General features: G+C 40.1%; 1 protein-coding gene across 1 annotated transcript in view; it reads left to right on the top strand.

Annotated features, from left to right (window-relative positions):
* Nucleotides 1-15,360, top strand: part of LOC145978104 (dipeptidase 1-like) — a 176,756-nt gene that overhangs the window by 132,889 nt on the left and 28,507 nt on the right. Inside the window, exons 7-9 of the mRNA XM_083110545.1 lie at nt 10,158-10,242; nt 11,235-11,310; nt 13,753-13,898. Coding sequence (XP_082966671.1) covers nt 10,158-10,242; nt 11,235-11,310; nt 13,753-13,898 — 307 coding nt within the window. The remainder of the gene's footprint in view (nt 1-10,157; nt 10,243-11,234; nt 11,311-13,752; nt 13,899-15,360) is intronic.

Raw genomic sequence — 15,360 nt, 5'->3', positions numbered from 1 at the left:
CTCTGGAGCGGTACAAAAGCAATCGGGAAAGAAGCTTTAAAAACAGGCGCTAACATTATCACCGACATTGCAACAAGCCAACAGACTCCGAGAACTATCGTCCGTCAACGTGTACGTGAAGCAGGTCAAAATCTTCAAAGTAAAGCACAACGAAAAATCGACTCTCTGGTAGGTTCCGGTATAAGAACAAAACCTGCAACAAAAATTGCTCAGTCGATGTTAAAACGTTCAGCCACCCGTATTAGAACATCTGCGATCCGTAAAAAAAGCGCATCCAAAAAGCGGAGAAAAACATCCACAAAATCTAGGACAACACGCAAAAGGAAAATTAAACAGAAGGCGGCAGGAAAATATATTTTTGGATAATGATGGAGGATAACACTTGCATGATCTCACAGTTCGATCTTTTCAGCAAAAAACATATTCAGCAAAATGTCGAAAAAACTTACACGGTGGCCTACAAGCCTATCGCTTCCATCAATAATCAGAACATACTTCAGTTTGCCATTCCGCCGGCAGGAACAGATTTTCTAGATCTTTCATCTGCCTATCTTCGTCTGCTAACGCAGATGGTCAATCAAGATGGGTCTCCCATGAGTGCTTCCGAACCTTCCAACGCCCTCACAAAAAACTGCGGCGTCGTAAATTATCCTCTGCATTCACTTTTTTCACAAGTTACAGTGGCTCTCAACGGTATCGCTGTAACAGTTGCCGATAACAATTACGCATATAAATCAATCTTCGAAGCAGAAATCAATTACGGCAGCGATGCTGCGAACACGTATCTCACAAATGCCTTGTGGTACTTGGACACACCTGGACATCAACATGAAATCACAGCCGTCAACAAAGGTTTTACCGCCAGAAAAGTATTTTTCCAGCACGTTCCGACAACCGGAAATCCTACGGAAGTGTCTGCCGTAGTCGAACTTATGGGAAAACTGCACATAGATTTTTTCCACCAGCCTAAATACCTGATCAACGGCGTTGAAGTACGTATCGATCTAGCCAGGTCACGTGATGCTTTTTACATCTGGGGAGATCAGACTTCACCACAGTTTGGCCATAGACAGAGCACTCTCTTACGTTCCTGCCCATTATCCGTTCACCAGAAGCGTCATCAAAGCTTATTCTTACTTTGCCGGAACGCAGCAGATTTCGATCGATAATGCTTTTCAAGGTCCTTTTCCGAATGTTGTTCTTTTTGCTATGGTATCCACCGCCAGCTTTCTCGGAGACAGTAAGAAAAATCCGTTCGACTTTAGAAGTTTTAACCTATCTTCTTTCCATCTTGTGAAAAATGGAGAACTCGTACCTTACGAACCCTTGCGGGTCACCACAGGAGGAAACGGTGGATTGATAACACGTGCCTATCAAACTCTATTTTCCTGTACAGGCATTCACCACGCCAATTACGGACACCAGATCACAAGGAAAATGTTCGAGAACGGGTCCTTTTTCCTGATTTTCGACATAACGCCTGGCTCTTCAAGAAACGACACGCACACCAGTCTCCAGGAACAAGGTATCATCGGAGCCGAGATGCAATTTTCTCCCCAGCTGTCGGAAAATATAACATACCTTCTGTATGCTGAATTCGAATGTGCAGTAGATATAACAAAAGACAGAAGTGTTATCCTCCATCAGTGAGACCGAATTGTCTATAGATATGTGTGCTCGTGTTTCTTGCTCGCAGTGTTATCGAGACAGTTCTGATGTAGACATTATACTACCTGTGATGGAAAAACCAGCCGAACGGAAAACCCATGAAATTACCCATAAAAGTGTTTCTTCGAAAGTGACAGCTTCCAAACCTGTTGACACACGTTTGCTTCCACGACTGCCAGACGCCAGATTTTACCCTGGACTCATAGAAATGACCAAAGACAGAGATTTTATTATAAAGATATGAAAACATATGTAACGTGAGATGAAAAAACTTTCGAACTGTTAACCTGTGATGATATTTATAATAGTGATTCTTTGGAAGCACTGTCCGCCAAACCTGTTGACACGCAACCGTCCCCTAAAATATTAGAAGAATATCATCTTACTCTCATTTTACGTTTTCGAAAACATAGGCAACATGAACACGTCGCAGATCAGGGAGATTCTATATCGAAACTGTTCCACCAAGAACATTTTCTACGGTATTTATTCGAGAGATCTTTTACCTCGGACGTTTCCTACCCCTGCCTTGATAATCGCAAACACTGACACTTCCAACTTCCAGGGTACACACTGGGTGGCCTTCTATTTTGGTAAAAACAATATTGCTGAATATTTCGATTCATACGGATTTCATTCTTTCTATCCAGAATTCGTAACTTTCCTGAATCGTCATTCCTCGGTCTGGACTTACAACAACATTCCCTTACAGGGGATATTGGCCACAACATGCGGTCATTACTGTTGCGTGTATGCTTATTACAAAACACACCAAGTTACGACCAAATATTTCATTCATGCATTTCCGCCCGGTGTCAGTAAAGATGGATATATCCTACACCGTTTTCGTCAGATCTTCAAATGTTTACCCCATTCCAAGTGCCCGAGAGGGGATCAATCGTGTTGCTCCTTCCACACGATCCGGTGTCGTGTTATGAAAAAAGCTATATAAATGTGTGCTGCTGTGTCTTTCTCACAGTGTCGTCGAGACAGCTCTAGTGAAAACATCATGGAGCCTACTAAGGATTCTACAATGGAAAAACGTAATAAACTAGTGAAACGCATGACCCATCAGGATGATGCTTCCAAACGTAAAACCCGCAAACGTGTACAGCCCCTCAAAATCGAAACTGCCCCTATCAAGAACGTACCGATGGACGAGGGAATAGATGTGACTACAGACTGTGATTTCATAAAACGGCGTAGGGAGATCGGCTTCTCCCCAGATACAATCGAATGTCCTGGACTACACAACGTAGAGGCATGTTTAGATCTCTATCTTGCTAACACATATTTTCTGAACAAGGAAAAAAACAAATTCGTAGCAATAGGATTCGAAAAGTAATCCGCTTTCAATTTGGTGTGGTAGTTTTCGCAACAGGGGACATCTCCCGTACGCATCGATTCTAAGCAGATTAGAGAACTGTGGGCTTTGAAATCTGACTTACTGAATTACGTCGAAACAGGTCGTCGATTCAATTACTTGGTTACGGGAAATATCACCATCAGTGGTGTAAATTTTTTCGGGAAACCTTGTATCTCGATGTATCAGCATCATTCATCCGATGCTTTTATTTTCACAGCCTCTGAACTACACTTATTTTTGTGTAACCTTTTTTTGGCCTCTGCTGAAATTAAAGAACGGACGTTATCATAAATTGCAACCCGAAATGGAGGCTTTTGTATATTGTATCAAGAACAATATGGTTTCAGAAAAAAAGAAGTGCCCAATTTAGTGAACTATTTTATATTCTTTGGTACAACGAACTGATGATTGAAATATATCTTGAGAACAATCTTGGACAGACATTGACATTGTAAATAAGTTCTGTTACTTTCATGTATCTGATGTTGTAAATGAACCATTGTTCTTTCTGTGTATTGTTATTTTATGTATTGTAATATAACCCTTCAGGTATTGTAAACTTTTTATATTCAATTGTAAATACAACATTTGTGTTATTCTATGTATTGTAAACCTATATCCATATTCTCGATTGTAAATAAAACATTTGTATATTTTAAAAAACTTTTTTATTTCTTGTACTTATTACAATAGAAACTGTACATCTTCCAGACATTTTCAACTGCACAGTTTTTTTTTTACATTTTTACATTTGCTATGTTCTTTGCATCTTCCTGAAGTGTTTTTCACACTATTCAATTTTGGACATTCAAGTTCTTCGATGTTACGTACGGATATTTTACCCTTACCTTTTTTTCCATGTAATTTTTCAAAACATTTCTCTTTCTCCGTACCTTTGACGTACACTATTTGATTCACAAGCACAACATATAACAGATCTCCTAATTTCTCATACGGCAGCCATCCATCTCCCCAGTTGAGACCGTGTTTGTTGGCACGGAGCCAGTAATTCACTCGGCGATACTTTTCACTCAAACAGTGTAAACCATATGGAGATTTCACTAAACAGTCAAATGCATTGTCAAAAGGAAATTTTAAAATTCCGACTTCTTTCCACACAAATTCTCCTCCTGCTCCTCGAAGACCTTGAACGTCCAAAAAACAGACATCCATTTTGTTCATCAGGTGAAAACTGTCAACGTATCTTCAATGCTACCCCGGCATACGGCGCACTTGTCCAATTGGGAAGCACAGGATCCGCAGGAAACAAAATGTCGACACGGGATAATTACAACACTGCTAGGATTCTCAAAACATATTTTGCACACAGAATCCACACTAGGTTTATCGGGCGTTTTCTCAGGAGTCTCTATACTGTCGCAATACTTGCAGCTCTTGGAGATACGATGTAACGCCGCAACACTCTGTATAAAAGGACACTGGGGTACCAACATGTAATGTCCTAGAATCGGACAATCTTTGGATGTCCAATCGCAAAGTCCGTACGAAAAATGAAAACATAATACTCTGTCGCTAAAGCCAGAATAGTAAAATCCTGCAGTCACTAATTCTTCCGGAGTCTGACGTAATCCTATAGGCCACTTTCTGTATATTCTGCATCTCGAATTCACTGATAAGTAATTGATAACATTCGGCTCGGCGTGAGTCCAGCAGACGTGATAAGTAAAAATTCTCATACGTCATAAAAGGTGAAGTAATCGGATACTGTAGGTGACGGCGTCCCAGGTATCGGCGATAAAGGAACAGCCAGAGGATCGTCGGGGAACAGACGTCTGCGGACACCGAAACCTTCTGCAGGAACCACAGGGAAACAGGGATGTCCTTCTAATTTACGTAACAAAGGACGATCACAGCCAGAACACCACAAGGAATTTCTGTTCGCCAACTAAGAAAGCCACTCTTTCAATCTCTCCTTTAAAGCTTCACCGATCTTGTCCTCTTCCTTCCTGCGACGTAGTTCGCACATACACCCGTGACTTGGAAATCCTGTTCTCTCGTCCGCTCTTCTTTTCCTCTCTTCTATCTCCTTCAACGTCTCGCAGTGATGATGGACTCCTTTTCCTAATCCGTTGAACAGGTAACATCCACCCCAGGGAGATTCAGGTATCGCTACATACATAAACGGGAAATAACTCAGCACCCGATGCAGGGCCGTTCGATCGTTGTCCACGTCGCCGCAAGATCGAACAAGTTCCCAGAACTCCTCGTAGCTAACCTCGTAGAAATTCACGCCATTATCAGACAGTCTTGTACCGCACACATCCATCCTCGCATGACGCTATTATCATGTATCCCTTCTATTTATACCTTCTTTTTTCCTACGTCACGATTTCCGTTAAACACACTTCAAATAGTCCTCTAGAAGACCGAGCCTAAAACATGTTCGAACATGTTCCTTTCAGACAGAAAACAGCCACACCCAATTCCAGGAATTTCCAAGAATGGCTCATCAACCTAAAACATGTTCGAACATGTTCCTTTCAGACAGAAAACAGCCACACCCAATTCCTGGAATTTCTCAGAATGACTCATCAACGCCATCTCTCCTCAAACACCGGATACACGTACCCAATTCAGAGAATTTGAGACTCATCAACGCCATCTGTTTTCAAACAAAGGAAACACGTACTCCAATTCCGAGAATTTCAGACTCATCAACGCCATCTGTTTTCAAACACCGGAACACGTACTCCAATTTATATATGACGTCACACGCCAAAATAGCGTAACAAAAACAAAATTGCGTCACAGAAATTAAAACAATTAATAATAATAATAATAATAATAATAATAATAATAATCCGAGAATTTCAGACTCATCAACGCCAACTGTTTTCAAACACTGGAAACACGTACTCCAATTTATATATGACGTCACACGCCAAAATAGCGTAACAAAAACAAAATGGCGTCACAGAAATTAAAACAATTCATAATAATAATAATAATAATATAATAATATTTAAATTAATAATAATTTAATAATATAATCTGGTCACGTGACTTCCATTTTGTGACGTCACAAACAGTCACGTGACTCCCATTAAAAAAAACTGCTGCGTCATCAATTGATCTTTGATCGATCTTTTCCAATCAATTGATTTATCGGATTCAAGGAGGGTACATTACTACTTCGGCAGAAAGAAAATTCTTAAAACGTGTACAGGAAATTGTGTTTTGATGACGTCACATAAAAGAAAAAAAACACTTCTATGCAAAAGTGACACACATGAATAAGAATGAAATATAAACGAAAAGTTTTGAATCTGTATCTAGGTGAAGAACTAAACATGGATATAAAGAAACGTGTATTTCAACGAACGGAGGGCATCAAAATTAAGTGAGAAATAAGAAAAATAGAATGAATAAAATCTCAAGTGGAAGAACTCTAGTTTTAGTTCCCTGGAAGCATGTGATAAAACACAGTAAATAACACCTAAGATCCATTATTTAATATAGTATCTTTACTGCAAATTTAACTGTAGTTATGGCTACGATTTTGGAAAATTCGCTTCTGTACAAGTCTTTATTATTCGACCATGGATGATTTGCCTAACTCGAGAGGACAAGTCCAAGCAAGCAAGGTGAAGGAAGTAGAAATATGAACGAAACTACACTGTGGGATTTGGATCAGTATGTGTCTTGTATGCATCCAGTTGTATATCGCTCGATGTGTACGTGCTTGTGATAGCTGTTACAAAGATTTTTTCCACGTTTACTTACAGTCGTCACCCCTAATTTGCCAGTGGACTCGTTTATTTAGAGCATGTGTAATTTCGTTCATGGTTGTCAGCGTCGTATACCGACTGCAGGAAGATATCTGTCTAGATTTATATAATTGGAAACATTTCTCTGCAATTTGCCAGTAAGGGTGATCAGTTTTCAACATGGCGATTGTATTTCGAAATTGACTAAATTTAAATGTATACACTACGGAAAGCTATTGCCAAATTTTATCTCATTCAGAGGAATTTTTATGCGTAATTGGCTGCACTGGCAATCAACTTAAATACGGCGGCGGTAATATGGGGTACACCTCACTACAGTCACGAATACCTCTGCATTGTAAAGCTCCTATTAGTTCTCAGCGGGATTGTTACAACCCAGAAGTGTCCGTGACTGTATTGGGGGATTCTTAGTACATATTATGAAATATTTGGAGGAAACTATGAACGTTGCATGATGATAATTCCTATCATTACAAATATTTACCAATTGTACTTTCTTGCACTGTCCATAGAATCTGCGAAGAATCGGAATACGTTCAAATCTTGATTAACTTCCCTCAAATGTCCCCGTGGTTTTCTCACAGGCACCACAGAACCAAAAATCCAGGCTTTCATTACGCTGAACCTCGCACACACGCATACTTTATTACAAACGCAATATCCTTCCACAGATGAGAGATGGAAGGGTCTTCGCGTCTTTCCATTTAGCCACGGAGACGCCTTTCACGAAGTCGTGTAGGACAACCGGAATTCTCTGTCCCGGCAAGAAGAGTCCACAGGTACTATTGTGGGAAGGAAGTTCATTCGGCCTTCCTTGTGGTGCAACAATGTGTGATGATAGTGGGGAGGGGTACTCTAGTATTTATATTAGGGTCCCGTAGGGTCTCATAAATTTACTAAGGGTGACAATTAAGAGTGGAAATGTGGGGAATTTTCCATCTCGCAAAGATAAAGAGGCCAACCGTCAGGAAAGTATGATTTTTTGTCTCCTCAGAGAGGGCGCCGTTGTGTAAGGTTTTGTAAAATACAAATATGTATATGTTAACAAATGTATAAATCTTTACATACAAATTAGTTACGGCTTAACACAAATATGCAGTGGCGTAGGTAAAGGTAGGATAGTGTGTACTCCCTTAAACCAAAAGGGATTTTGCTGTGGTCAGCGTATTTATCGTCAACATTATTACCATGTACGTACAACAGCATTTAACTTACTTTGCTACTCTTCCATCTGCTACTCTTCTCCCGCCCCTGGATCCCTTGCTTATTTTCGTTGCTAATTTAAGATGGCATCCTAGATAGCATATGAACTCTCGAGTACTCGTATTGGAAATGTTTTGGGTTAGATTTCCCATTTGGTCAACAATTTTGTTAATGTTTGTAGTACCTAAATAATGTATTACTGTATATACAGGGTTACTTCAAACTCGACGTATTCCTTTGAAGGCATGATTGTACAGCGAATTTGCAACAAATTTCCAAAAAGTGCCATATACCAAGGAGGGTCATTTTCGAGATATTCCACATTTATTGATTTTGTTGGAAAACTCCAGATTTCCAGGTTCAAAATGAAAATAAGAAACAAGGTGATGATAGAATTCAACTTGTTTTAATTTGTATGTCATGCCAAGTAAGTTTTGACCTGCTCTTTGAAAATGTTCGGCGCTTTTGATTGTTTTACTGTTCATAAAACATTGTCAACGTGTTGGCATGACATACTAATCAAAGCAAGTTGAATTCGATCATCACCTTGTTTCTTATTTTCATTTTGAACCTGGAAATCTGGAGTTTTCCAACAAAATCAATAAATGTGGAATATCTCGAAAATGACCCTCCTTGGTATATGGCACGTTTTGGAAATTTGTTGCAAATTCGCTGTACAATCATGCCTTCAAAGGAATACGTCGAGTTTGAAGTAACCCTGAATATTCATATATTATATATGAATGCTACAAATTGCTTTTCAGACAGAGATTTACTAGCATATACTTCCTCACAGAACACGTGTGAACAATTAAATCATATACGGAAAGTGGTATTCACTATAACTCTCAGATTACTTTCGCCAAGCAGCAATGACGAATAAGACTAGGGGTTACATTGCGATTTCCCCTTTCGGTTTGGAAACATGTCAATTTTTTGATTTACAATAATTTATTGCTTAAGCCTTACAGTATTGAAGAACAACACTTCATAACACTTTCTTTTTTACTTACTAATAAACTTCAAATTCTTCGTCTATTTATGACAGTTTCAGATTAATAATCTAAACTACAAAAGTAATTTTGTTCTAAACTGCAACGCAGTACAATTCCTCTTAATTCAAAACTATAACTTTCTCTACATTTTGCTCAGAATCTTCTCTCATTTTGACATTTTACAGACGAGATCCATCTAGGAGTCACTAGTTAATAAATAACACATCTCTGTAGCAGTACACGTGGATATATAAAGTTTAATTGAACGTTTACTGAAATTATCTTTCAAAGTTCTAGTTTAAGTTTCCTAACTTCGAATTTGACTTCATAAATTGTTGATTGTTGGCCAGACGTGTGTGTAAGACGAGCAGAATGTCGAAATATGCGAGTTAGTGAGGTCGAGTGTGGAATAGAATCTAGAGCGGCGATTTATTGAAGGTTTTTGCGCAAAATGTTTGCCAATTAATCATAAGTATCTCGGGTGCCCGAGGTAGACTGTGTTGGCCACCACTTTGCGGGTGAGTGAGGCCATCATGCATCAGATCGCTGAAGAGGACCGAAGATACACGTCCTATGTGATCAAGGTATGGCAGATGCTGTCTGAGGCTGCCAAGACCAAGGGAACTGTCTCGCTGCAACTTGCTTCTGGCCTTCGAATAGTCCACATGTAAATCCCCTGCACTATTACGTGAGGAGCTTTTTCACAAATGTTACTAACAAGTCCAGGCATCCAAAAGCGGCATCTCTCCAGGCAGCATTAGTGCATTTGTAACGAGAGCAGATACAGAGGGTGTGTTCGCGATTCAGACAGAGAATGGAGGCAGCGATCGAAGCGAATATCAGAACCCAGGAAGGATCCCTTCAGTAACATATGAATGATTGTTTGCGAAGTGCAAGTTTTTTAGGAGTAAGCAATTGTTCTATTTAACTTAGTGTTTTGTACGGATTTTGCTGACACACCCTGCATATACACTGCAGTTCCATATATATCTCTCTCTCTCCATTAAAAATAAATATTCCGAAGAGTGTACATTGAGGGAGAGATAAAAGGGTATCCTAATCCCTTGCCTTCTCCTGCCCTACCCTATCCCCAAGTCATTGCCTAAGCATGTCGTATAATGGAGTTAATATATTTTGTAAATTTGCTATTTTTTTGTCTAATTCTTTTCTTTGCAGGCGGAGAATGGAGGTGTTGTGATGGTGGCCTTTTACAATTATTTTATAAGCTGCAATGAAACAGCTACGATGCAGGATGTTGTAGGTGAGTTCGTTGTATTACTTTAAATTTACACAAGTCAAATTAGTTCTGAAATTTATTTTATGACTCTTATATTCAGAAATAAATCAAGTATTCTGAAATTTGCACCATTAATATAATATGCAAAATGATATGTTCAACATCTCTATTCGGAATATAGTTACCCAAAATATGCGGTGATAAAATTTCACAAGTAAGTTAAAAACGTCTTAGATAATTCGATTAGACGATTTTGAGTTCGCAGTGTTAACTTCCAAACTGTTAGTTACCATTAAAGCTCGCACAGATTTTTTTTTACTACGAGCTTGTGTGTTTCGTATTATACATTATTATTATTATATGAACTGCATGTCTACAAAAATCTAGACCTATTATTAACTCTGGAAGTCCCAAAAAAGTTTGTATTTGCGACGTGGATAGATTAGCTTCATGTCAAACTTTTGGTCGTGGATTAGAATCGTTAATGTGACCTCCTTTCCTCAATTAATCGTGCATCTACGTAGCTGCTACTTTGTACAAAATATGAATAAACAATACAGGATAACCAAAAATAAAAATACGTATTTGTGCTTCGTGGTAAGTTCATATAACATTGTCCCAGATTTACAGTTGGACTTCTAAAATTATTCTGAAACTCTCCAGCAAGATTCATGTCCTGAACTTTGCAGCAAGTTGCGCTTCCTCTGATACTAATTTGCTTTAGAAACTGGAAAAATATCACCGAGATCCAAGGATTCAATTCTAAATTTGCATTTTTTTTTTCACCTCATAAGCTCAGAATAAGAAATCAATGGAGCTGCCAACAATATGAGGCATTTGCTATCTTCATTTAAGATTCGTTTCCGGAGAGAATTGATCGGTGTTCGGTTTTCTTCTCAAAGAGATATTTCATTTTGATCCATTATTTCTGCGGATATGTTAATGTCAATGTCCTATGATATTTTCCAACAGCCCAATCGTCATTCACTTATTTCTTTTTCTGTTCTCTCTTTCAGCTCATATCAATCACATCAGAGAGGTTGCGGGGGTGGATCACGTTGGCATCGGAGCCGGATATGATGGGATCAACTTGTAAGTATATTATTTTAAAGCGCTTTCTGAATACGAAAATAATATTATTTGTTACTGTAAGTTCACATTTCATAATTATTATTACGTGCAACTTGAAATAAAGGGGTCTCGGATTCGATCCAATGTGGTGGCACATTCCACAGTGCATTTGATCTAACTTTAAACTGTAGGCTCAATCCCGTGGAGCATATCTGTGCGTAAAGTGGACTTATACTCTATCCCAGGAATCTGTGGAGGAAGACAGCTCAGAGTGTCAGATCGAAACAGTACATGCTGCTGGGAAGGCTGATAACTGCAGTTGCCCCCTCTCTCTCCAAACAATCCAGATTCCTCTCGCGTGTTCATTGGTGGAACTGTCTTGTGTCACTACTTGGGCAAATAGTTTTCCTTCGCTTGCTCCAGAGATAGACGGGACAGGGTATACACTTTCAGTTTTATTTTAATGTTCATATCATCTCTAGTGAGTCCTCGACTGTGGCCGTGTGACGTATGAGTAGTGTGACCCGGTTATGGAAACCTACAACAACAACAGCTGGGAGTTCGCCGTGCTGACCACACGTCACCCCGTAGCTAGTTGAATGGTGGGAGGTGGAAGTGAGACCCTGGCCTTGACGGGGTGTTGCGACACGGGTCATTACTTAGTAGGATAGGAGAGTAAAATATTACGTTTTAGTTTCACTAATTCATTTGTTTTACCTTCCACTTCAGTGTCAATATGGAGCCCAGTGTTCGGCCATTCTTTAAAATTTAGTGCACACCAATCTGGTTAAGATTTTTATGTGAAGGTCACGACATTGTTTAAGTTGAATATTAATTTGCAATCGCTCTCAGTTCATCAATTAAAATAGCACATACAAAAATTTAATTATTACAGAATAGAAAAGAAGCCTCTGTACGAAATGAGCTTAGGTTCACTGACTAGACAATTATAGAAATGTATGCGCATGCAGCTCAATAAATACAGGGCATAAGAACAAATCTATTTTACTGGTGTGTAGAATCGAACCTGGGAAGAACCTTTGAGTAGTCTGATGGCCCACTGCATTTGTTGTAAAAGACAGGTCCGTCGATCCTACCACATACATAAAATATTTTGTTCACTTGAATAGAAGTTAAGTGTTGCTCTCTCGATCCGTAACGCACTAGGTAAAAGGATAAACAATGGAATTAAGAATTAAGATTACATGCTATTTGTTGAGAATGTTGTCACAAATACTAATATTCAGAAAATATTGTTTCAGATTGAACTAATTTAAAGTAAATTTAGTGGTATTCTCTCTATTTATTAATTATCTGAATTTATGATCCTAGAGCCATTGTAAAATTTCGCGGTATTGCATTTGTATCTACGAGGGTCGGTCAAAAAATAAGTTGCACTTACCCATGACATTTTGTCTGAAAGATTCATTTTGATGAACGTGGCATTGAACACTGCTCACGGTTCTCTTGTGCAGTAGCTGTTAGGGATTGGATATGATCAGCTTGAACATGTTAGGTCAGTTGGAAGTGGTGTTCGAACTCTACGTGCATGCAGTTACTAGTTTGCTGTGTGCAAGAAGGTGTGATAAAGAAATATCGTCTCACGTGATCGAAAAATGGTGTGAGATGTTCGAGAATGTACTTACGGATATTGAAAACGACTACCAGCAAAAAGGCTGTCAACTGGCCGCGGTGGCTCAGTCTGTAACGCGTCTGACTACCATGCTAAATGTCCCGGGTTCGATCCCCGGCCGGTTCAAATCCGGGAACTTTTCTAACGTTGGAAAACCCAGCGTCGAATAACATGGGTACCTGGGGGAAACCCTGGGGGGTAAAGGCGGTCAGGGGCGTGATGCTGATCACATCACCCCCACTCACGACCGGATCAAGAAAGTGTAGGGCGTTACCCCCGCACCAACTATACGCCTTCATGGCGTGGTGCTATGCACAGGGGAGCACTTTACCTTGCGCCCTGCGATTTTAATGTGTTGCGAAGCGGCGATATCATTTCGACCAGGAAGTTTCAATTTGGACGTAAGGATGATTATCGAAGGTTGGACCGGAATTCTTCGAACAAGGTGTAGAGAAACTCGTGTCACGATATGACAAAGGTTTGAACAGACTTTGTGACAGTTTTGAAAGTGTCCATTCATGAAAATACAAGAACCGTTCTTCATATTCCATGCGCTACTTATTTCATGCTACTGCAATAACCATTTGACTGACCCTCGTAATATGTTTGCATTTGCATGTGCATCAAAGAACAGAGAACAATATACATAGTACTGAAACGTGTGAGTAAGTTATAACAGATTTACAAGAACAAAAAAACATGTATATTCATAATATATGTAATCATTGCATCCCGTCTTGATTTTGTTGTGCAGTTGAAGTTCAGTTTGCATCCAAAGATGACCTTCAGCTATTTAGCAAGACTTACGTGTTTCTTAAATCTCTTTGCAGAACTCCAGAAGGACTTGAGGATGTATCGCGGTATCCTTATCTCCTGGCAGAGTTGCTGGGGAGCAGTAGGTGGACGGAGAAGGACGTCGAGAAACTCGCTGGTCGAAATCTCATCAGGGTGTTCAGGGACGTTGAAAGGGTAAGTAGTGCTCTCATTGCTTTCCTCCAGCAGGCCCTGGAAGTGGACTGAGATTAGGAGATCGCGTTCCGAGATTTCATACCACAAGGAATTTCAAACAATGGCCTTGTTGTGTGCAGCCGGCATCTGCAGTGGCATTTGGGCAACTCTAATGTCCGGTCCTAGACTGTATTAAATGCGCAATTATATTTTATTTCGCTACATGAATCTCACCCATTTTCTTTAAAACCCAGCAATTCAAACCGAAAGACAAGCTGTCTCGGTTTAAATAGTTTTTACTAGATAACTTAGATGCATTTGACTGACGTAGTTGATTTCACTACATTGAGAATCGGTTTGCCGACATGATACTGTGTATTTAAACTGTGGCTATCTTAATAGTCGACGAAGATGCCAAGGGGTCTCGGATTTTATACCCGGTTGAGGCACATAATTATTTGGATCTCACCTTAGAGTGGAATAGAATAGAATGATCTTTTCATTTACTTGAGAGCAATGTTCAGCCTTAAACTGCTCTACCACCTAAACTACAGGTCCCTAGCAAGTGTCCTTGTTTGCAATTAGCACAAGTGGGTTGTATATATTGTTCCTTGTTGGAACAATCGGCGAACAAGTGGTCACCTGAGCATTTGACGCATCGGGGTCGGGCGTATCAGTTACTCTGACCGTGGCCTATGTGTTGGCATATGTGGCACTGCAGGATCTGTTGAGAACGGTACTTTTCTACCACTATGTGAAAAGGTCCAAGCATCTTGATTTTGTGAAACCAAAAATTATCGGGTTACTCTTTGTTCAGCGTAACCAAAAACAGCGGTAGGGTTTGCTTGGTCGAAGGAGGAGAAGAGGCATCAATTTGGTTGTCGTTCTTCTTGGGTCGTGCTTTAGTAGAAAGTCATCCGATGGAGAAGACACGTAGCCGGTGTTGCGTCTCTAGGAGGTCGAAAATGTAGTCGAGATCCAAGTCCTTTGGTAAGTGTCGGATGATTACTTTCATTTTTTCGGAGGCCGTGGAGCCGTAAGCGTGTTCGATTTGCTGACTCCGAAGGAATTGTCGAACAGCGGAGTATCCCGAGTTGTCGAGCGTGTGTATTCTACAGCTGCCTTTGCTGTAGATAAAGGTGATCCTCAAAGGGAGAAGAGCTTCTACTTGGCTCGCCATCGCGAAACCAGTCTGTTGAAATACTGTGATGCAAGGGCTTCTTTATCGGCTTCTGCGGGCACGGTGTTGAATCAGATTGTAGTAGTCCCATGGGAGTAAGGCTGTCGGATGTACTTGTATGGCTGCTGGTGGCAGGGGAAGCAGTGGCAGACCTTCCGCCTCCTTGCTGTTGCCACCTGACTTCGCTGTCTGGAACATCATCTTGTGTTCCAAAGGAGCAATCGGATTTCACTTTACGCTTCCTGCCGCTGTTGCTGGTCTCTGACGTTGAAGACCTCGTACCTCGAGGCACTCCGTCGGTGCGTGACAT

The sequence above is a fragment of the Lepisma saccharinum genome, chromosome 24, assembly GCF_977018435.1.
Source record: "Lepisma saccharinum chromosome 24, izLepSacc3.1, whole genome shotgun sequence".
NCBI lineage: Eukaryota > Metazoa > Arthropoda > Insecta > Zygentoma > Lepismatidae > Lepisma > Lepisma saccharinum.
This window is presented reverse-complemented; position numbering and strand designations above follow the sequence as displayed.